The following is a 23468-nucleotide window of genomic DNA, read 5'->3' as shown; positions in this document are numbered from 1 at the left end:
CTGGAAGTTCCCCTCCATTGAGGGAGGAGCCTTTACAGATTAGTGTGGAGTGGCTTATGTAAAAATTGTTTTGAGTGCCCCTCTTTCTGGCCATCATCTTTATGTTCTGGTGAATGTTTTAGTGCCGTTAGTCAAGTTTCAGCCAAGCAGGGGACAATGACAGTGATAGCAACAATGGTGCGAGGAGCTCAAGTGCACTTTTCCATTGTCTGACTCCCTGAAATGGGGCTGGAGTTTTCAGAGCCTCCCTTTCTTTGTGATTCTCAGAGCATGCCTCTCTCTGAATGTACACCAGGGTATTGTGAGCACTCACCTGGATCCATTTGGTATTCTTTCTGAGGCTAACTGCCCACGTCACCATCAGTGGTACATTTGCTGTGTGGGAGAATTAATCTACTCATTCTGCTTGCACACCGCCAAGTTCTTAAAACGTGTTCTTGCCAGTGAATCAACGGTGCATCGTATCAGCTGAATCTCAGGTGTCCTACCTTAAACTCAAGGCTTACAAAAAAGAAAAAAAGATGGAATGTAATGATATAAAGGCAGTTAATGTTATATCTCTGTTGTTATTTGTTACAGAAAGTGGATTAGATTATATCATGTATTGGATTCTAGGGATATTGTTCAAATTTACGTGCTTTAGAATTTGAAGAGTTATTCTGGATTTTACAATTAGGTAGTGATAATCTTGGATGAAGTCTAGTCTTCATATTGTGAGTGATTTATATCCGGGAATTAAGACAGCCTACATTATTATTTTGCATTTTCTTATCTATTTAATTAGGATCATTTAGTGAAAACCTCTTTCACTGGAAATGTTTTACTACCACATTTCTGCCAGATACTACATATCCGTTTATTTTTTTCCTGAGTGGAGGAAAATCCAAGAGTTATCCTTAAAGCTAACATGTTGGTTAGAGTCCAGATATTTTGCTCAGTGGATGCTAAATATATTGGCAGTGGGGAGGAAGGTCCAGTTGGGTGGATAAAACAAAGGAATCCTTCTACAGACTACACGCTTAGCAATTGTTTAATATTACCCTCTTATTAAACAGATGTGGAAATAAAGGATCAGGGAGGTCAAGTTAACTTTCAGCATCACCTGGGGGCTTTCCAAAGAGTAAGAATAAAGGAAGCTGAAGTCAAGGAAACAGCTGGAAGTCAAAGAGATTTAAAAAAAATCTCAGAGGCAAAGGCTGGTATGGAAATGAGAGGCAGAGTGGGAGCCCAGAATGTGGGAGGCGCAGTTTGCCTTTGATGCGCAATGTGGGTGAGGAAGAGATTTGTCCGTTGGAAGAGAGAGGAAGTCACTATAGAGTGCTGAGAAAAAGTTTTGCTGAAATTAGAGGTCAAACACCAGCTTTGAGAGTCAGAAGTTCTGCTTCCCGGTGAAATGCAGCTTCTGTCACTTCTACTGCTAGCAGTTATCTTCCCAGGTGGTGACAATGAGGACGGTGAGTGTTACTCCGGCAGCCCCCAGCACGCGTGCAGGGGGTCTGGATCAAAGCACGCTGCACCTGCCACTAAGGGTCTGGGCCCTCCCGTCTCCAGCCCTCTTCCCCCATTCGGAAGGTTGGGGACAGAGATGACTTGGGGTAGGCAAATGTCTCAGGCTCTATGTTCTTCAGACTCTGGGTTATTTTCCACTCCATCCTGTGTCTTCTTTCTCCTAATTCTGATCATTCCACTACCCACAGCCTTCCAGGGGCCGACCTCTTACCATGTCATCCAGATCTCACAGTTTGCCAACAGCACCTGGGCGCAAAATCAAGGCTCAGGCTGGTTGGATGATTTGCAGATTCATGGCTGGGACAGTGAGTCGGGCACTGCCATTTTCCTGAAGCCCTGGTCCAAGGGCAACTTCAGTGAGGAAGAGGTGATAGAACTAGAGGAACTATTCCGAGTCTACCTTATCGGATTCATTCGGGAAGTACAGGACCGTGCCAGTGAATTCCACCTGGAATGTGAGTACAGCCTTCTGATCTGGGCAGATTCACAATGACTTTTCTCTCTCTCGGTTCAGGCTCTTACTCCTTCTGATCTTGGTCCCCTCCTTCCCACTCTACCCAACCGTGGGCACACACTTCTCTAGCATGGTCACCAGTTCTGACTCCGTACCTCCACAAAGTGTCCCAGATTCCTCCTGTTTCTTGGACTCTTGTCCGATAGATGACAGTCCTCATTTATAAACGTTTCTGGCTTGTTTGTGCCTAACTTGCTTCTCTCAGACTCCAAGGAAGAAGCCCTCACTTCTCTCCTATCCTGTGCCTGAGTAAACTGAAGTATGACTTCTGCCTCCTCCAGTCCATCTCCTCAAGCACCTCCTGCCTGATCCCTTCTCTCAGTGTAACTCTCCCTGTCACCGTGGGATGCTGTACTGACTCCATCACACGTGTGGATGCAATTCTCCCCTCCTGCCGGCCCTCCATCCTTACAGCAGCCCATCTCCACCACGTTTGACACACATACCTTTCCTCAGGCCTCTTCTTTCTGAGAAGTCGCTGAATACTGCAACTGGTTTTGGGGTCATCATTTCACACCTCAGACCTTTCTGCTGAGCCAAATCCAAGGTCCTACGTCCTTTTCGGATCCCTTTCTTTCTTGTTTGCTTTAAAATAACTTTTCCTTTGTTCTCCTTCTATTCAGATCCCTTTCTGATCCAGGGCATAGCAGGCTGTGAGCTGCATCCTGGGAAGCCCACAGTTAGCTTCTTGAGAGGCGCTTTAGGAGGACTGGATTTCCTGAGCATCAAGAATGACTCCTGTGCACCTGCCCCAGAGGGCGGCAGCCGGGCACAGCAGTTCTGCACGCTCATCTCTCAGTACCAAGGTATTTGCGACACTGTTGCGAAGCTTCTTTTGGAAACCTGCCCTCAGTATCTCTTCGGTGTCCTCGATGCAGGGAAGGCGGAACTGCAGAGGCAAGGTTAGTCCTGTCCTCTCCTCAACACTTTTCCCTCTCACTTCACACAGCCTTCTTTAAATTCAAGAGTAGGAGGTAACTATACAATCTTGATGCTCTAATTTGATACTTCATCATCTATTTCTAAATATACATGAACAAGTTCCTTTTTAACTATCAGATATTTTTTTTCCAGGGTTGCCACTTTATTTTATTTTAAATGTGCAGTTTTCAACAACAACGAAAAACATTTATGAGACATACAAAGAAACCAGATTGTATGGTACACACAGGAGAAAAGAACTACCAGATATTTTAGGTCATTTCTTTTTCTCCTTAAAATTATAGTTCCATTACATGTCCTTACAGACTTTTATTCTAGTGTAATTTAAAAAAATTCTTGTTTTTTTTTTTTTTTTGGTTTTTCAGCTTCCTGATACCAAAGGTTCCAAATATTAAAAATTTCTTCTGGAAAAAAAAAGAGTAGGAGGTAATTAAGTAGGAGGTAATTAAGGCTTAATCAACAGATTATTTGGTTCCCAAAGGAGTAGAAGAGGTTGCTGTCCAAACTTATGGGTTTCCCAGTCCTTATACTCTAGAGTCATAATCTGACACTCTCCCTGCCTCTTCCTGCCCCAGTGAAGCCAGAGGCCTGGCTGTCCAGTGGCCCCACTCCCGGGCCCGGCCGTCTGCTGCTGGTGTGCCATGTCTCTGGCTTCCATCCAAAACCCGTGTGGGCGATGTGGATGCGGGGTGAGCAGGAGCAGCCAGGCACTCAGCGAGGTGACGTCCTGCCCCAGGCAGACGGGACGTGGTACCTCCGAGTGACCCTGGATGTGGCGGCCAGGGAGGCGGCGGGCCTGAGCTGCCGGGTGAGACACAGCAGTCTCGGAGACCAGGACATCGTCCTGTACTGGGGTGAGAAAGAACGGGGGCCCAGCTGGGGATGGGAGGAGCTGGTCCTCCAGTATAGAGGGAGGACTGGGGAAGGGGAGGGAGTTGATGAATGAGAGAAGGAGAGAAATTGAGATTTATTTCTGGGACTTCAGTCCCAAGAGAGATAAAAATAGATGATCTAAGGTACAGAAGAGGTAGGTGTGAAGGACCTGTGGACTGGGTGAGTAGGGCAAGGGGGAGAGACAAAGGATGGCTGTGAATATATGATGTCTGGGCATCTGAAAGAGGGAATTGGAGATGCCAACACATCAGAAGCAGATGAATGTGTTGCTGACACTCAGGTGGGCAAAGGAAGGCCAGGAGAATTAATAATGCATCTTGAAGTGACATCCCTGTGTCCTCTCCCAATTGCCAGGACGTCCCACCTCCATCGTCCTGATAACTTTGGCGATAGTGGTGCCGTCCTTGATCCTTTTGATCTGTCTCGCATTATGGCATTTTAGGCGCTGGTAAGTTTTCATCTTTAATGTGTCTTTTCTGTCCATCGTCTCACTCTTTTCCTCCATTTTATTTAGTACACCAGTTTAGCCTCAATATTTCCACCAGACCTTTTCCCCTTCCTTCCCAACTCCCGTCTTTATGTAAATCTATTTTTTTTTAATTGTGGTAAAATATCCATGACATAAAACTGACTGCATTTGCCATTTTTAAATGTGCTGTTTGGTAGGATTGAGTACATCCACATTTTTGTACAACCGATCTCTAGATCTCTTTCCATTTTGAAAAACTAAAACTTGATACCCACTAAACCACACCTCCCCATTCCTAGCCTCCCAGGCCCTGGCACCCCCCATTTTACTTTCTGTCTCTATGAATTTGACTACCCTAGGTACCTTGTACAAGTGGAGTCATCATTTTTGAGACTCACTTTTTCACTTAGCATGTAAGTCCTCATAATTCACCCATGTTGTAGCATGCATTAAATTTCTTTACTTTTGAGGCTGCGTAACACATTTTTTCAACCATTCATTGGTTCATGAACACTTGCATTGATTCCGCCCTTTGGGTACTGTGAATAATGCTGCTATGAATATGAGTGTACAAATATCTCTTACGTAGAGCAATTTTTTTGCTTGTGTTCTTAACAGGCCATATCAGAATATCTCATGAGCCCTCACCGTGTCTCTTTTTCCGTTTGGAATAAGTACCCAGAAGCCCAGAGGCTCAAGTTATCAGCTCAGAAGTCAGTCTCATCATGTTTCATCAAATAATCATCAGATTTGATCAAATCAGAGCTCCCATAGGTTGCAAGATAAATCGTACTTCATACACTGCCAGAAAAATAATTTAAAATTGTACATTTATTATCAGACGATATAAATAGGATCCACTCGGATTTCATAGATGTGAGATGTGAAAAAGAATGTACCTTGGAATAAATGAAATGATGTACACAGCTTAATGGTGATATCCCTTTGGCTTCTTATTTTAAAACTTTTTTTTTTTTTTGGCTGGCTTCTGCTGAAATATCATTTGTCAAAGTCAGCTAACTATACTTATGCTGAGATAATTGTATTTGCAGAGATGCTGAGCATTTTCAACCTAGTTTCTCTGCCTCTACCTGGATGCTTTTCTAACCACGAGACCCAGCTGACATGCTTCTTCCTCCAGGAAGCCCTCCTTAGTGCTACAGTGGAAGTAATCATCCCTTGGCTTGGTGGCCCATTTTACAGGCTACCTGCAACACTGCAGTCATTTTTGTTTTCCTTTTCCTTCTACTGTTAATTCCTTGAGAGAAGGGCTTGCTGTAGGTGGATTCCTGGCAAGATCTCTTTACTTGCACATGTATTTACTTAGTAAAAATAATCTGAGTTAATATAACTGCCGTATTAATGGTCTTTTTTTTTTCTCTCCAAATCACCTTCCTTCTTTTTGTTTCTTTAGTTGATATTCTGCATTTTCCTCTTACTGAAATATTCTCACACAGCAAACATTATTATGTTCTCCTTGCCTCTGCCCTGAACTTCTCTGGAGAAAACGACTTGTGCCCATCCTATAACGACAGTTCACGTATAAACATTCATCATAAGGAAGCTGTTCCTCATTTCTCAGTGAGAATGAGTGAGAGGCGGGATGGGTAAGGGGCACTCGTGCAGGTGGGTTGGTAAGTGTTTAAGCAAAAGACTCCAGAGGGCTTTTCTTGCTCTTGGACTTTGATATCTGTGCTGTATCAATTCAGTTATATTTCTTGATTTATGTTTACATTAATTTATTCTTTTACTTATTCCACAGTTTTCTAGAAAACTCATTCTAATAAAACAATCCAAACTCATTTTAAGTAAAGCAGCAGGAAGCGTGAGGAGAGGAGATTTGAATATATTTTTTTTATAGGACTTAGGAAGAGAAGGCAGAGCACACAAGCCACAGATATTAGAAGTACTTCTCCCACCTGGAAATTTTAGGCCAATATGGACTTTAGGATTTGAGCAGGGTAGGAAATGACTTGAAAACATCATTTTCTTCCCTCTCCATCAGTACAGCTAATGAGTTTAACTGTGACCTCTGGATGAATGACTTTCAGAAACAGGCTTTCAGTCTTAAAATACAAGGGCCCTTCAACACTCTTTGTATGAGAGTATGTGTGCATGTGTGTGTGTTCGTGTGATTTTTGCTAATACATAGACATATGTTAAAATATTTTGTCCTTGTTTCCAGCACCCATGTTGTTAACTTATTAAGTTTAATGTTTTATCTGTAAATCCTTTTGGATTTTCTATGCATACTCTCATGACAGCTCTAAATTAGGAAATTTGAATCGTTTCTTTTCAAGTCTCATGTTGTCTTTTATTGCATTTTCTTGCCCAATTGCACTGGCTATGAACACTTGTACACTGACGAATAGAATTGACAACTGGCATCCTCATCCTTTTACCTGTATTGGACAAGAATTATTCAAGAGTTTATATTACTTACAATAATTGCTGTAAGTGTGTCATAGATACTTTTTATCAGATTGAGAACACTTTCAAAGTTGCTAAATGTTTCTTGATGTTATCATTATTACAGTGGATAGCTGTTGAATTTTATTAGCCTCGTGTTCCGCATTTCTTGAGATGACAAAATGTTTTATATCTCTTTTTCCTTTTAATATTGTGAGTCACACTTATTGATTCTCAAATGATAAAACAAAATTGTGTTTCTGAAGCTTGTCTGTCTTGTTCGCAATGTATTATGTGGATTCAGTTTGCTAATATTTTGTTTTCAATGTTTCTTAAATTCTTATAATTTCCTTGTCTGCTATTGGTATTGAGGGGTTTTTTTGTCTCATAGAATGAGTCAAGAAATCTTTCCTATGTTTCTGTTCTCAGGGAAGATTTCTGTTATTTATTTTTTCATAAATACTTGGTAAAATTCAGCAGTGAAGACGTGTGTTGGGAAATTTTTTTCTTTTTGAGGGGGGAGTTTTAAATTTCACAGCTAATTAAAAAAAATTAAAAGAACTCTTTTCAAGTTGTCTATTTCTCTTTGTGTCAGCTTTGGTAAGTTATGGTTTTAAAGGATTTGTCAAAGGTGTTCAAATTTCTAATTTACTGTTGGCTTGTGCATAATATCCTCCTTTTATTATGTTAATGTCTATGGGGTTCATAATTATGTTTTACCAGATCTTAGAAATTTGTCCTCTCTCTCTTCTTTGTTCTTTCTCTCTCTGATCTTGATAGGGAGATAATCAACTTTATACATTTTTCAAAAACTAAGATTTGGTTTTGTTGGTTTTTTCTACAATCATATTTTCTTTATTATTTCCTTCCTTTTATTCTCTTTGCATTTAATTTATTGTTATATAAGGATTCTGCTCACCAGTTCCAATGTGTGAGGGAGAGGGTTTCCCCAGGCATCCAACAAGCAACACTTCAGACTAGCTTGGGTGTCCCATAATTCAGCTCATTTCTGATACTATCTATCTGGAGATGGCATCAGATTCTGCAGGTTAGGGGTTCAGACCTACAAGACTGTGGGGGGCAGTCAGACTTGCCAATCACAGAAAGATTGGGGGTTTCCATTATCTGTTTCTTATGTTTGATTAATTTTCTAGAGTGGCTCACAGAACTTGGAGACACATTTACTTATTATATCACTGATAAAATAGGCAAATTGATTAAATCATTAGCTATAGGGTTCAATTCAACCTCTAGTCCCTCTTTCCTCTTGAGATGTCAGGGGGTGGGACTGAAAGTTCCAACCCTCCAATCACACTGGCTCCACTGGCAATCAGCCCCCATCCTTACGTTACCTACGGGCTTTCCAAAAGTCACCTCATTAACTAACAAAAGACACTTTGATTGCTTTCAACAGTTGGGAAGTTCTAAGATTTTAGGAACTCTGTTCCAGAAATGGGGACCAACACCAAATATATATAATTATAAATCACAAATCACATTGTATTACTAATTTTTTGATGTAGATGTTTAAACAATTTATATTCAGCCATTATTTCCTCATATATGCTTTTAAGGCTAAAAAGGAAGGAAGACATTACTATTTTCTCAAGTTACAGAGATCATTCGTGTTGATAACGATAATGATGGTGGTGGTGGTGGTGGTTCTAAAGATACTATGGGCTAGTGTTTTTTATATGTTTCTTAAATGCTTTCTTACACATTCCTCATTTAATCCTCACAATAACCCCATGAAGAAGGTAATATAGTTGTCCTCATTTCACGCACATGGCTGGCACAGCACACAGAACTGTGTGATTTTTTCAAGTTACAGCCACATAAAGCAAGATGGCCTAATAACACTCTTGTCTCAATTTCTTTTTTTGTGTGACTCTGAGAAAAGAAGAATTTAGAAGAACGTTTTTCATATAGTATTAGAACAGGAATCAGGTGACTTTAGAACCTGAAAGTGGGCTTCAACTTAGAGAGCTGATTTATAAGGAAAAGTTAGGGAAGTGGATGGCAGGGACAGGGGTGTCACCGACATGGTTTGTGTGGGGTCCACAGACATCTGGCAGATTCCTGTCCCAGGGGTCCTCAAGCGTCCAGTTGCTGCCCTTTAAAGATAACAAAGAACATTCCTTTCTTAATACCCACCTGCTTTAGCTGAACTAACTACTCTAGACAATGATCAACCTTACGGTGACTGAAAGCCTGGTCACCAGGACCGGTCACAACCCGCTACCCAAATCCCCAGCCCTACCCTCTCGGGACCCCCGTCTCTTCCCTGTTACCTCAGTATCAAACAATCAGAGAATTGTGCACGAGCCAACCACGGACCCCATGACCCCTTTGTGCCTCATGTCACATCAGCACAAGCAGTAAAAGATCACCTTCTCTTATAAAAGACCTCAGCAACCGACCCTTGGGGCACACAGACACCTCTCATCTCTGGCCCACTGCTGCCGTGACAGTGTATCTGATAAGCAACTTTACTATCTTCATCCTTTGTCTTTGGTAAATTCTTTTACTGCCCACTTACAGCCCACTGAAAACCACAACATTAGGAGAAGAGTAATAGCAGTTCTCAAAAAACCTAGTAAAGCCCGAAGTATAAATGAAATAAACATAATAAATGAATACACTTAAAAATGGAGAAAAGAAGCAAATCTTTCTTACAGAAGAATTCCAGATTATCTAGGAAGCAGCTTCCCTTCCAGGATGTGGAGCTTCATTCTCTGCCCTCAAATGCGGGCTGGACTTAGTGTCTCCCTTCCAGTGAACAGAGCACGGAGGAGAAAAGAGTAACTTCACAGAGGGAAAACCTGGTAGATGCAACCTCAGCCAAGTGGTCTAGATTATCATTCCCAGTCGTAAATCGTGCTGACACCGTGTGCCCTGACGTGCCCTGATGAGAAGGGCATGTCACGTCTGTGGTATTCTTCCCTCAAACCCACAACCCCGAGCTAATCCTGAGAAAAAAAGACAAACTCGAAGTGAGGGAAACTCGACAAAATTGTGGCCAGCGTTCTTCAGAACTGTTCAGGTCACGGAAACAAGGAAAGATGGAGAAGCTGTCACAGATCAGAGAAGACAAAGGAGACGTGAGGACTAAATGCAGGCTGATGCCCTGGAAGGAAACTTTGGACAGAAAACAGAAGTTAGTGGGAGAACCACTGAAATCTGAACAAATCCAGGCTTTAATGATGATGTACCAATGTTAATTTCTTAGTTCTGGCAAATTTACCTCAGTTATGTAAGATGTTAACTTTAGGGCCAACTGGGTACATCATTCTATATTATCTTGCATTTTTTTCCCATAAATCTAAAATTACTCCCAAAATAAAAAATAATTTTAAAAGTCCTAGTAAAGTCTAAAAACAAACAACCCTAAGAAGTAGGCCAGAGTTTATACAGTCTATGAATTGATAAGACGACCTACACAAGAGTATGTCACATGTAATGGCGCTTCCTCTAGGATATAAACTACGAACAACTAAAAAGAAATTTCTGGGAGAACGAGCAGTGAAAGAAAAACTTAAATTAGAAATGCATGAACACCATGTCAATTTAATAAGAATGAAAAATATAAAAGTTGAAATTCAGTATTAAGTCTTTTATTCAAATACTTTTCACTAAAAACCTTCATGAATCTGTTAAGAAGTGTCAACTCTCCTAGCTGAAGATGATCAGAGGAAAGGTACTCAGGGTAATCAGAAACCAGCCTTATGCAATGACGACTCCCATCTTCTGCTGTACTTCACTAGTCAGTACAACGAATTAAGAAACTGTTACCTTTAGCCATAAACTATAAGACACCATGGACTGGGTGGTGTGGATGGGGAAGGGTAGGGCCATCCAGCCTCCCTAAATGAAGCACTGAGGTCACCACTCAAGTGCGTCAGGGGTCCTCGCCTGGGCTGAGAGGTGTCTTTCTTCAGGATTCAGACATGAGGGAAGGTCTGGCTTATTTGTGGGCTGGACACACTGGAATCACAGAAAGCCTTAAGAATGTGGATAAAAATGGAAAGGTATTGTTTTCAGTTTAAACACTAAGACTGCTCTTTCCAAAATCAAATCAAATCAAATTAAACACCATACCATTATAGCAATAGAATAGAACCCATCCATCACACAGACAGTTCTGTTAGATAGCACTCCTCCAAGATGTGGGTAGCATAACTCAAAACACCTTAAGATACATAATAAAAGTATGACTCAAAGTGGGCGGAGAAAGGCATGGATTTCCCCAGCATTTTGGGGGCCTCAGAACATGCTGTACCACACTGGAGCATGTGGGCCCAGTTCACGTCAATAGTCATGACTATAATGGCCCGCGACATGCAGTGGCTGAGGGCGTGGAAGATGGCTGAGAAACTTACACACAGGCTTTCAAAAAGTGGAGGTTAAATGGACTCATTGGTAAGTTCATGGAAGACTCACAAAGGTGCTCTAAGAAATAATTATTTAAGACTTTGGGGGAATCTGAAGGTAATCCAATAAGAGGTAAAGGCAATGATCAGAGTGATGCGGGTTAGTACTGCCACAGAGAGCTTTTTGATCTCTGTTACAACTCTGTGGTTGTCAGGGACAAGAGTGGCTTCATAAATTCACATGAATGGAATTTTTATCTAAAGGAAAATCTCTTCGAAAAAGAATGGACCTCAGAAAGAAAATGCCGCTGGACTTCAGAATTAGATTTGGGAGGAAAATGCCTGAAATATATAAACCTCCTGGAAATTAATCACAGGATGGAGTTGGCTGTGTGGGCAGAGTTGGAAGATTGAGCAGTTACTGAGTAGATAAATGAAGCGTAGAAATGGCCCAATTGTGTGATCACACTGAGCAGTCTGTGCACTTTCTCTCCTTTTTCCTGCACCTGTGAAGATAGAGCAACATGTTCAAATTGAAAGATGAGATTTTACTGTACAGTGGTTGGTTGGTTGGCTATTAAATGCTTATAGATGTAATAGGAGTTTGTGTTATTTTATATCTCTGTTAACATTTTATTAAGTTGGCATTGTTTATTCTAACATTAAATTTTGTAAATCAGACTTCTTTGAAGGAAATTCTGGACGGCCAGCGGCTGATTACAGAGTTTTCAACGGCAGCAAATTGAACACTTCCTTACATTTATACGAATGTATATTCAAAAATACTATTCTAGGTGATTTCCCCTCATCATTTTCTTACTTAGGGAGATTTCTTTGTGTAAAGCCACATCTCGTAGTATGTCTCCAGCGAACTTTTCAGTTTTGGCAAGCAGGTTAACAAGAGGGGATCTGTGAGTGTGACTGTGGGACAGCCCCAGAGCAAAGCAGAGGAGGGGGACTTTCTTCTCAGAAGAGACCTGGCCACAAACAGCAAGCAAGCAAGAAGGGAACAATTAAACCATATTATGCACCCCTAAATTAAGGTTAATGAAATAGTTTTTTCTTCGGAATTCATCTTCTGCTTGATTTTAATTCAGAAGTAGTCTCATGAGTGACTTTGTTAACTGTTGTGAGGTTGTCATCAGAAATTTAATTCTGCTTTGCTCAGCTCGTTGTGGTAACTCGTGGCTTCAGTAACCTCAAAACTGCAAAGTGGTGTGTAGTTATTACACCCTTCTAACAGCGCAATTTCTTGTGGAATACTGAAATTATTTTCTTCCCTAACTTATTTTTGCTTTATTTTTATTTTATGAATGATTCTAAAGTTCTTCAAATTAGTACAGTTGCTTGTAGTACGTCCTAGACCATTTGAATCTCATGACTGTATAGTATGTTTTTTATAGGGTAGTATGTATTCTGTTCAGTATCTACCCTTCTCTACAGTCCACAATGGTATGAAACCAAGGTAGCTTTACAGAGTAATTTATAGCTTTAAATATATTTGTGGAGAAGAAGAAATACCAAAAATAAATAATCCAGACATTTACTCAGGACGCAAGTGAAAAAAAATAATAAAATGAATCAAAAAGTGTGGAGGAGAGCAAACCTCATGGCTTTAGAAGGTTGTACTCAAGCACTTTGAGCCAACAAGTCTCAAAGATCCTTTGCCAATGGATCTTTGTTTGAGTTGGAAAGAGCGTTCAAAGATCAGGAAGTTTGCAAGTCAGCCATGATTTTTATTTTCCCCTCCACTATCTTGTGCATCTCCTCACAGCGTGTGCGCAAGCCTCATATTCACCCAGGGACCTGCAGAAAGCTGGGATGGGTTGCTTCTGGTCTCTTTTGAGCGTGCATGCAGCCCTGCTCTTGTGTGCATCCTTCCAGACTTCCAGGAATAAGTGGTAGATTATCCATGTCCCCACAGCCATCACAGTCACAGGATCTCCCTCTACATTTTCTGATTAGTTTGCAGGTATGTTGCTCCACCCAGTGTTAAATCCTCATGCTAACTGAGAAATTAACCTTTTCCATTTGTTTGCCTTTGAATTTGCTATTGTTTTCAATGATGCCCTTGGGTTTGGCTGTTTTCCCCTCTCTCTAAGTCACGCGAGCCACCTTCAGCAGGGAAGCTTCTGATTTTCATGGCTTTCCTGCCCTAGTAGGACTGCACTGAAGAGCCGGGCACGGGAAAAAGATGGAGCAGCCTGGGTTAGAGCCACAGCTGTGCTTAGCCCAGGTTCAGCAGTTTTTGTACTATAAACACTTCTCAATTTGTTGTATACCTTTGATCCATTTCCAGAATCTTGATATGATTGTTTTTGAAAATACTGTCCAATTTTGTCATTGTTTTAGGGGAAGAGGATTAGCTATGCTCCACACTCCACCATTCTGGAAGTTCCCCATTCTAGAGAAATGAGGGGGTCAGAATTGCTGCAGCATCTCTTAGTCTGCATGGTGTTAGGATGCGCTCTGAATATTCTCACGTACCTAAGGGCTCGGTGTCACGCACAGAAACAAAAACTTCAACAGAGGCCTGATTCAATGTTTAAAAGGGCCTTCAAGGTCTACAGAGCGGTGGTGGGTGTAGCATAAGTGAAGTAGTCAAGCTTCAGCTCACATCTGCCTAACATGATGGGGATGGGGGAGGAAGACCCTGTGATACCCAGATGTTGCACAAAAGGCTGTCATTCTGAAAATGTTGGCCGACTAGCACATAGGAACCCCCTGCTTCAATGAATTGATGGAGCGCTGGGCTCTGACACATTTATTATTGAGTCTGAGATTTGCAGGTGCTGCAGGCTGTCATGAGTGAATCGCACCATTATTAGACGATCAGCCTGCTGACTGTGTTACCTTGATGTAAACATGGTACAGCTTTCACTAGTGTGTACTATGGGGTTCGGTGAATAATCACGTCCATATTTTTTGGTTTGGCTTTCAAGAAACGATATACTTAAAAAAGAGAAGCAGAGTTTAATGATAGTTGAGAAATGCCGTGTTATGAAATACATGTGAATTGTGGACTTTTTTAGTTTCTCAGATGGGATAGACTTCCTCTATTTACTTGGTCTTTGCATGCATTGTGTTTTCTTTTCCAGGTTAACTCCTAATCTTCCTTCAGAACGCAGGGCTGTCATCACTTTCTGGGACTCCTTTCTGGGATTTTGTCCTTTCCTCTTGTTAATGGTTATCATAGCACTGTGCACTTCTAAATTCAGTGTTTATGGCACCTGTGTTTGTACAGTCATCTGTGTGGGTGGTTTTATTCACACTCAACTTCACCAGGACAAAGACTATATCCCTCCTTCCTTATTCTTCACTGGCTCTCCCACTGTATTCTCAGCTCTTAGTAAAAAGCCTGGCATATAGTAAGTTCCCAATAAATATGTCATGAATGAAGGAAAGAATGAATAAATGAACAAATTCAGGAGACTTGAACATATTCTATGACACAAGTGATATCCTTTATTAAATTTAAATTAAAAATATAATTTGAAAAAGAGGGACAGATTTACAGATGCCTACACTTCTTCCCATGGTACCGTGTGTTTGGCAGGTTCTGTGTCATCAACACCCCTTTGTAATGACCTTTATGCCAGGAAACACCTGACTACTTCTGACTGGAGCCTTCGTCTCAACCTGACCCAATCTGCACTGTGCGTCTCCCTACCATCCTTCCCAAGCCTACGCTGTCCACCTTCGTGAATAGCACCACTTTGTCTCCTCTGGGTCACACTTCTGTTGGATTAACCCTGAGGACCTCCATGCTATGTTGTTATCTCCACCCTGTTCCATCTTCACCAATACCACCTTTGCTCAGGTTACTCAAGTCACCTGTCACCTTGGTCTCATTACTCTCTGATTCATTCTCCAGTTAATCTCACTGGGGTTTAGGGGATTTTCCCAAATGCCATCTTAAGCACATCACTCTCACATTTAAATGCCTTCATTAGCTTGAAAAATGAGACAATTCTTCAGCATGGCACACGTAATCAGGGCTTACCAACACCTCCTGTTTTGTCTCTTTTCTTTTCTCTCGTCTCTAAGCGCCAATACCCACGTCTCTCCTAGGATAAGTTTCTATGCATCTTCTACCTGTTTTAACACTAACTTTCTAGTATGCTTTACTTTGTAGTAAGGCAAATGCTCCCTTTATTACTCTTTAGCTAGAAGATGTAGGACCTTATGCTTTAATTTTTCCAGATAAAGTTTAAAATAAATCTGTCAAATCAACCTGAACCTTCTGTAGAACTAAGAGGCTGCTTCTCAAAATACATCCCCACCCCCTCTCTGCCTTCCTGTGCAGGTGATGCAATTGATTCTTCAGTTTGTAGCAAGAACAAAGGAGGTGCTGTTGGGGGTCTACTTGCCTCAGTCCCTGATCTGCTTCTCTTGCAAATACAGTGTTTTCAGGCTGGAATATCTCCCCAGGCGAACATGGCTCTGCTAAGGGAGAAGTTCTTGGGTTACTGTCATATGACAAAAATGTCTTGCTGCCAGAAACTTGGTAAAACCAGTGGTAATAAATGATTATCTACTTAATTACCATCATGTTTTATATGTTTTCACTTATGTTTATGGTATTTGCAGGCACCCTCTTATATTAGCATCATTTTTCCTTTGCATATGTACTGGGGTGTGGATTTTGAAGCCATTTTATTTGCTTTCTTTTTTGAAGGACTTTAAAATTTCTCTACAGAGGTTGGATCCTTTCATTGTTTTCTGACTTGATAATGGATTTATTCATCTTTTTTAAACACACATTTTTAAACATCTTAATTGTTTTAGAGATATGAGCTAAATGTGTTTTTGCCGCCTTGATTTAATCTCGTTTTCTGTAAACATCATAATTTAAACAATTTTTCTAATTGATCCTATTTTATATTATGCTCTTATGATCAATAAAATGTGATTTGAAAGAAATCTTATTTATCTCCTTTCTTTTCATCTCCCTTCTCAGGTTTTGGTGAATTGATATGGAATTTAGTTTTTTGATGATGATTCTTTTTTCTGAAATACTAAACAAATGTGTTAAATTTTATAAGTTCATTTTAAACAATTATTTAGAGTTAGCTATGTATTTTTAAAATAATTATATATTCTTGCATCATTTCTTGAGTTCTGTATTCAGGTTAGTTTTTGGTTTTACTTGGATAATTTGTTCCGTGAAAGGACTTACGTGGCATATTCTTTGACTTTTTAATGTTCCAATATGGATTAATTTTGCTCTCATCAGAGAATGATAATTTGCTTGAATAAAAACATTTAGGATTATCTCATTACCTCAGAGTTCTGAAATACTTCCCCACAGCATGGTACATAAGGTATCGGAACCCAGGGCTAGTCTCTCCTTTGTAAGCAGCCAACTTCTGGGTTTTTTTTGTTTTGTTTTGTTTTTTAATTCTTGGAATTCAGAAACAATATCAGGATGAGACTGAATGTGGACTTTTTCAACAATTCTGATCACTATCCTGCAAGCTCTCTCTATAAAAAATAAATACAGGTTTTAGTTGGATTTTGTATTGTTTTCTCCAAAAAAATTCTCTCTGAAATCTTAGTGTCTAGCAGATATCTTAGCATCAGGTAGGTGCTAACCAAATGTCAGTTGAATGAATAAATGACAACCAATCATAAAATGATGTTTCACCTGCCTTCAGTCTGCCACAGCAAACGTCAGTGAAAGGAAAGAAAATAAAGACTCAACTCAATAATTGATTCTCCTGTGAACACTCCAGTCCCATAGAGAGTAACCTCCCTGCCTCCAATCCAACTTTTTTCTAGTTGGCCACCACCAGGGAGACACCAGTGCTCCCAGGCCATGAACTGTGAAGGGAAGGCTGCTTGCCCACCCATCACACCCAGAGTCAAGCTGGTTCATCCACCTGTAGACACATTCAACTCATTTGTGGCAGGGTGGGGATCCAAGATCCCTGTATAGTCCCCATTCATACAACAAGACTGAAACTCTACCTGCCCGCTAGCTCACCACTTCCAGGTCAAAGCCAGTCATAGACCCCTTCAACAGCGATAACTGGTCTGACTGGGGGAACTGAGAAAAGGGTATTTTTCCTAGATTAACTGATAACCTGTATTACCACCGCTGCCCCTTTTCCACTGTGGATTGTGCAGATTTTCCTGTGGGTTATACAGCTGCCCTCACAATGCCTAGTGCCTTCAGATAATGATTTTGAGAAGAGCAGAGTGAAGAGACAGCGGGGAGACTGAGGGGACAGGGAGAACTGGCAGGACCAGTGAGAAGAGTGAACGTAGACGCTAAAGGAGAAAATACTGGGTAAGTAGAGAAAGACAAGGAAGACCAAGAATTTAGGGAAAGGGCGGCCAGGCAGCAGACAAGCAGAGGACATCACAGAGAGAAAAGGGATGGGGACGCTGTTGGAAAGGCCACGGGGCATGACCGTTCACCTTCTGTCACTTCTTTTCACAGAACAGGACATTGAGAATCCAAGTGTGGACTCAATTTCTCCAAGGCCAAAAGAAATGAAAATTTCCAGCCACACCACAGACTGCAGACTTCGTCATTAACCAGGAACTGGGGTGACAGAGGAGATCAGGAGGATGCCGGCAGGAGCAGGAAGAAATCTGGAGGCCAGACAGTGGGAGAACGCCTCCAGACAGTGGGAGAACTGGAGGGGAAATGAAAGACTGTGTGGGAGGCCTGTGGCTGGGGGAAACTGAAGGGTTTCTTGGCAGGGAAGTGGGCAGAGGCAGAGGTTTGTCTGTGTGCCAAGGGAAGTCAGATGAGAGTGAGAGAGGGCTTAGAGCAGAGCCCATATCTGCGTTCTGAGGGCACTTGCCTGCTGAAACATCCTTTGCCTGACAGAGCTTCGATGCTGCTCCTGCTGCCCTTGTTTTTCAAGGGACTTCTCTGCCATGGGGAAAGCGCAGAGGGTATGATCCCAGGTGGAGAGATGCCTGTAGTTGGGCACTGCAGGGTGGAGAGGATGTTCTGGGGAGGACCTGGGGAAGGGAGTAAGGCTCCTACAGGATGCCTTTGGAGTCTGTATGCCAAGCAAGTGTCCAGGTGAAGTGTTCTTGCCCCCAATTCAGTTAATCTCTCTGATTTTGGGGAGAAGAAGCTGGACCATGGGGAAGGGGGGATGGGTATGTGTGCAAACTGTGTAACCATCTCCATCCTTCCTCTCCACCTTGTCTCCATCCTTTTATATCCTCCCTCAGCTCCCCAGGTTCTAGGACCCCATCATCCAGCTGCAGAAGAGCCCCCCTCCTTCCGCGTACTCCAGACTGTTTCCTTTGCCAACAGCAGCTGGACGCACACCGATGGCTCAGGCTGGCTGGGCGAGCTGCAGACTCATGTCTGGGACAGTGTCTCGCATACCTTCCTCTTTCTGCGGCCCTGGTCTCGGGGCAACTTCAGCAAGGAGGAGCTGAAGAGCATCCAGGCAGTACTGCAGCTGTACTTCCACGATTTCCCTAGGGTGGTGCAGAGCTTTAGCAGGCAGTTTCAGTTCGAATGTGAGTCTCTTGTTCTGAAGGGTAGATGGTGTACGGGTCCTGACCCTCATCCAAACTTCCTGACCTTATTCCTTGTCCCCTTTTGGTCGCCCTCCCTCCTCGGCTTCACCCTTCACCACCTTCCGCACTCTACCCCTCGCCCCACCATAGACACAGCCGGGCCTTAATGAATACAGCTCTCCATCCCTGAAAATTCCCTCATGCTCTAAACCTTGAACAGCTGTCTCCTCTTGAACTTCTATGCACCTTTCCTGGCCTCAGGTTCAGCCTTTCTTCGCCGAGATTCTGCCCCTCCTTTCTTCCTGGTCTGAGTGTTCACAGAGTTCCACTGGTGCCTAACCACTCCCCAGTGACTTCTTCCAGATCGTCTTCTGTTTTTCTAACAACTCTCCTATCTAGCCCTTCCCCATTAATTATTTCAAAATACCTTTATCATCTCCAAAATGTCTTCCCACAAATTCCCTCCTTTTTTCCTGCCCCATTGTTAGTCCTCCATGAAATTCCCCAGAACTTTTTCCTCTCTTGCATCTCTTCACTTCTTAGGTTGCTTACGCCCCTATTCTGTAATCTTTTCCATGTTGATTCTCTCTTCCTTTTTCACCCCCAGACCCCTTTGAGGCCCAGGTATCAGCTGGCTGTTTAATACATCCTGGAAAGCCCTTGGAAGCCTTCTTATATGCAGCATATCAAGGATCAGATTTCCTGAGTTTCCAAGGAAACTCTTGGAAACCATCTCCAGGAGCAGGGAGTCGAGCTCAGAACGTCTGTAGGGTGCTCAGCCACTACCGAATTATTAAAGAGGTCGTGCAGAGCCTTCTCGATGACATCTGCCCTCGGTTTCTGGCAGGCCTCCTTAAAGCAGGGAAGTCAGACCTAGAACGCCAAGGTGAGCCCAACTCTCTCTCCCCTCCTATTCCTAGTGTTTTAACTCTTGTATTTAGTTTTCTACTCTGTGCTATCATTTTGAAATACATAGTAAGAGGCTGCCAAGTGACATGTGTGGGTTTAGAATGATTTCCTAGAAAAAGAAAAGGAGTGATTCCTCAAATTGCTAAAGGACCCTGAGTCACTGCACTGTGGCCTCAGGTGCCCTTCTAAAGCCCATTTCCTGTCATCGTCTCCCCTCTAGTGAAGCCAGAGGCCTGGGTGTCCAGAGGCCCCGCTCCCGGCCCCGGCCGTCTGCTGCTGGTGTGCCACATCTCTGGCTTTCATCCAAAACCTGTGTGGGCGATGTGGATGCGGGGTGAGCAGGAGCAACGAGGCACTCAGCGAGGTGACGTCCTGCCCCAGGCTGACGGGACGTGGTATCTCCGAGTGACCCTGGATGTGGCGGCCGGGGAGGCGGCCGGCCTGAGCTGCCGGGTGAGACACAGCAGTCTAGGCGGCCATGACATCATCATCCACTGGGGTGAGAAAGAACGGGGGCCCAGCTGGGAGACGGCAGGCTGCCTAGAGTCCAAGGGCTAGTGAGTAGAGCTCGGGAAATGGCTAGAAACGCCATGCACAACAGGATAAAAGTGGGAGAAGTGTGGAGGATGACTGCAGTTGAATTTCAGGAAAATGCTAGTAGGAGTTAGAGATACTAGACAGAAAAGGAAGAAGGATCTATGGATTTGGTGAAAGAGAGAGGGATGGGAGAGACCAGGGACATAGAATCAGGAGGAAGTGAAATGAGAGCTCTAGAAAATACAGATGAAAACTCTGGGGAAGTCCCACCCCTGTGAAATGAGAAGCATTAACTGCGGCAGAATAGAGAGAACTTTATAGACCAACTTCCTTATTTGATCCCCAACTAGGTGGATACTCCATCCTCCTGACAGTGGCCTGTTTGACAGTGATCTGTTTAGCAGTGATAGTCACCCTGGTCATCTTGGTTGTCGCTGACTTACCCTCTAAAAAGCAGAGGTGAGTCTTTTCTTCCAGTGTTTCTTCAACTTCTTACGAACTCGTTCTTCTTTCCTCTATTTTCTTTTTCCTTCCCCCTTTCTCTCTGATTTCCCCTTTTTTTGAGATCAAGATCGTCTTCTCCCACAGCTCAAATCAGAATGTCCTCTCTGCCCGTGTCTCCCACCCTGCTTGTCCCACAAGAGCCGACACCCAAGACCCCAAGAGTTCGGGACATCAGCTCTCTTTGGCATGGGAATCGTGGATCAAAAACAGACCCTTAAAGAAACTGAAAGCCAGCTTAAAGCAACTCTGGTGATGCTAGTTTTACCTTCCATATAAAATCCTTTTCTCCTTGTTTAAAAACATGGTTCATACCTATAAACAAAGCATGATTTATTAAAACAGCTTGCTCTGGTAGAGATTCTGACTCTTTTGGAAATCCCATCTTCCAGCAATATCTTTTCTGCTTTGGCCACATGTTCATCCCTGATCCTTCAAACTCTAATTCAAATGCCTTTTTCTTCAGAGCTTCCCTGAATTGCTCACTTAAAAGCTGTATGTCCCACACTGGACTGTTCTTCCTAAATACACTCATCTCTTCCTACCCTGAACAGTGACTTTTTTACATTGCTGTGCTTTTCTCTCATTTGCCTGAAAGTAAGATTTAGGTGTTTATATTTGTGCCCATGACAAAAAGTCTTCCCTGGATTCAGGGCTAACATCATGGGCATGTGACCTGTGCAGCTGTTGCCATCTTGAAATCTTACTCACTTTTGCAGGAGAGATAGTGCATTTTCATTTTATACTGGCCCTACAAATTACATAGCTGGTTTGGCAGGAATTAGATACTTCTCAATAAATGCTGACTGAAATAAATGTATTGTTAAATAAAGTGATGTTGTCTTAATCCCTTTCCTCATTGGCATCTTTGCATCATTTGGCTGTGCTCTTATTAAAACTTTTCCTCTCTCCCTTTGTCTCTCACCAGAGGTGAAGGAGGCAAGTGAGTGCTTCGGACTCATAGCCATTGTGGTATTTGTGCATCTTCAGAAATACTTAAAGAAAATAGTAACACTTGAGATGTCTCCTGTCAAAGTCAGGGTGCGGTTAGGCTGACATCCCAACTTCTCTGAGATTGTGAGTCACCATGTGTGTCTTTGTGGATGCACATATTCAGCAGATAAATTCATATTTTGGGAAGTTAGGAAGAAAACATGGAGACTGAGGATAATTTTTATGAGCAAAGCCAAGGCAAAGAAGGAAAAGATTGATCAGATGCCAGTTTAGTTGTGTGTTTACCTTTCTTTGTTATTTTGATTTATCATTATAACGGTTAATTATAGCTTATTTTCTCCTTTTAAATATGGATTTTAAAATGATCTAATTGCTTTAATTGAGATACATTTGATCGAGCCTGTTGGAGAGGAGGAAGCTGTTAAGGTTCTGTGTTCATACTGATGTCCAGGCAACATCTTCCCTGGGATGAGATAATTGGGCAGATTGTGTAGACTTCTTAGTGGGAATTTAATACGTCATACGGGACCTTCTCAAGTTAACAGATGGGGTTCTACGATCATTTACATATGCATGTATATGTATGACTGAAACATGATGCTGTACACCAGAAAGGGACACAATTGTAAACCAACTACCCTTCAACTAAAAAACAAAACAGGGATAACACCTCCCGTTCCTGCCACCTATAAAACCAACAAAGTAACCAGCTTTGCTAGCAGGACAATCATGGAGCTTACTGTATTTTGATGTGTACACAAATGCAGTTGGAACAGTACGAGATGCCGACAGCGCTGCGGCCGCCTCGGAGGGCAGCCTGTCTGCGACGCGCCTGGCTCCCCGCGAGCAGGCGTTTCTCATCAGGCGCACGTCGGGCAGCCGCTCGAGGGGTCCTTGCGGCGGCGTCCCGGGGGCCTCCGGGGACCTTGGCGCCGGACGGAGGCGGCGGGGTGAGAAAGCCGTCGGTGAGGGCTTTGGAAAAAGAGATGGAGGGGATATTCTTGGTTGTTGGTAAATTTCTCTAGGAACAGCTTTGACTGTTGGAACACTGATGGAATACTGGAGTCCAGAGTCAGAAAAGCACAGCGGCCATATATGCCCTGGACTTAGAACATGTTTATCTGAAATCTTCCATCTAATGCACGGAATGAGCTGAGCATGCGAAAGACTTGAGTTAAGTGGAATGACATAAACTGAAACGGGGACCCAGGCTTCCAAGCACACCACCTGCAGATGAAGGAAGATATTTATGCAGCACCTGCTCTGGGCGGGTGAGTGCGGGGGGAGAGGTACTACTGTTAAAGGCTTTTTCAGGCTACCCACAGAAGGTAACTATCCGTCTTTGGGACTTAGACTTTACCCTTAAAAATTAAAACCAGTTTACAGTTTTTCTTCACTGGCCATTTTCTCATTCATACTTTCCTCTGTAAATAGACCCATCATTTTCCTAGTCCCTCAAGATCGAAATTTTCTTCTCTTTGCTTCATCATTCTTCCTGAGTAGCCAATCACCAAAGCCGTCTTTATAAGTTCTCTTACACTCCATTCCCTTTTGCATCATCCTGATCCAGGTGTGAACACCACTGGCGAAAATGTAATGAAAATCAATGATCCCAGTATCTGTAATGCAATGACCTCATATTGAGCATCAGCTTGGTTATTACAGCCAATAAGAGAAGTACGTATTTTATGGTTAAAGCTGATTGGATACTTAAAAAAACAAAAACAAAAACAAAAACAAAAACAAACTTAATTGGAACCTGCTGCAGGCCACTCTTCTACATACTTTGTACATATTAACTCATGTAGCTCTGGTTACCATCCTGAGGCGGATACCATTATTCTCATTTTACAGATGAGGAGACATTAGTTACATAACTAAGTATTGTAGGCAGTTTTGCTTCAAAATCTATGCTTTAAACACGACACCACACAGACAACAAATAATTATTAGACGTCCACCATGG

General features: G+C 42.5%; 3 protein-coding genes across 5 annotated transcripts in view; all 3 read left to right on the top strand.

The window, feature by feature from the left end:
* Positions 1 to 1233: 1233 nt before the first annotated feature.
* Positions 1234 to 7092, top strand: LOC102534798 (T-cell surface glycoprotein CD1b-1-like). 2 transcript variants are annotated; one of them, XM_015249077.3, is made up of 6 exons: positions 1234 to 1454; positions 1698 to 1964; positions 2647 to 2829; positions 3541 to 3819; positions 4214 to 4307; positions 4947 to 7092. In XM_015249077.3, exons 1-6 carry the CDS (start codon positions 1394 to 1396, stop codon positions 4966 to 4968), a joined length of 906 nt encoding a protein of 301 aa, XP_015104563.2. In that variant the 5' UTR covers positions 1234 to 1393; the 3' UTR covers positions 4969 to 7092. The 2 variants fall into 2 exon arrangements, with proteins under 2 accessions (XP_015104563.2, XP_006215676.3); XM_006215614.4 differs by having other exon boundaries at positions 2647 to 2925.
* A 10758-nt stretch (positions 7093 to 17850) lies between these two features.
* Positions 17851 to 21377, top strand: CD1E (CD1e molecule). Of its 2 annotated transcripts, none has more exons than XM_015249082.3 (6): positions 17851 to 18016; positions 18305 to 18601; positions 19209 to 19487; positions 19731 to 20009; positions 20398 to 20506; positions 20636 to 21377. In XM_015249082.3, exons 1-6 carry the CDS (start codon positions 17866 to 17868, stop codon positions 20802 to 20804), a joined length of 1284 nt encoding a protein of 427 aa, XP_015104568.3. In that variant the 5' UTR covers positions 17851 to 17865; the 3' UTR covers positions 20805 to 21377. The 2 variants fall into 2 exon arrangements, with proteins under 2 accessions (XP_015104568.3, XP_072801996.1); XM_072945895.1 differs by having other exon boundaries at positions 17851 to 18028.
* A 1049-nt stretch (positions 21378 to 22426) lies between these two features.
* Positions 22427 to 23468, top strand: part of LOC102535553 (T-cell surface glycoprotein CD1a-like) — a 77227-nt gene continuing 76185 nt past the window's right edge. The window contains exon 1 of the mRNA XM_072946309.1: positions 22427 to 22773. Within this exon, the coding sequence (XP_072802410.1) occupies positions 22752 to 22773 (22 nt within the window). The 5' untranslated portion in view covers positions 22427 to 22751. The remainder of the gene's footprint in view (positions 22774 to 23468) is intronic.

The sequence above is a fragment of the Vicugna pacos genome, chromosome 21 (genome assembly GCF_048564905.1).
Source record: "Vicugna pacos chromosome 21, VicPac4, whole genome shotgun sequence".
NCBI classification, from domain to species: Eukaryota; Metazoa; Chordata; class Mammalia; order Artiodactyla; family Camelidae; genus Vicugna; species Vicugna pacos.
The sequence above is the reverse complement of the archived record's forward strand: the minus strand, read 5'-3'. Positions and strand labels throughout refer to the sequence as shown.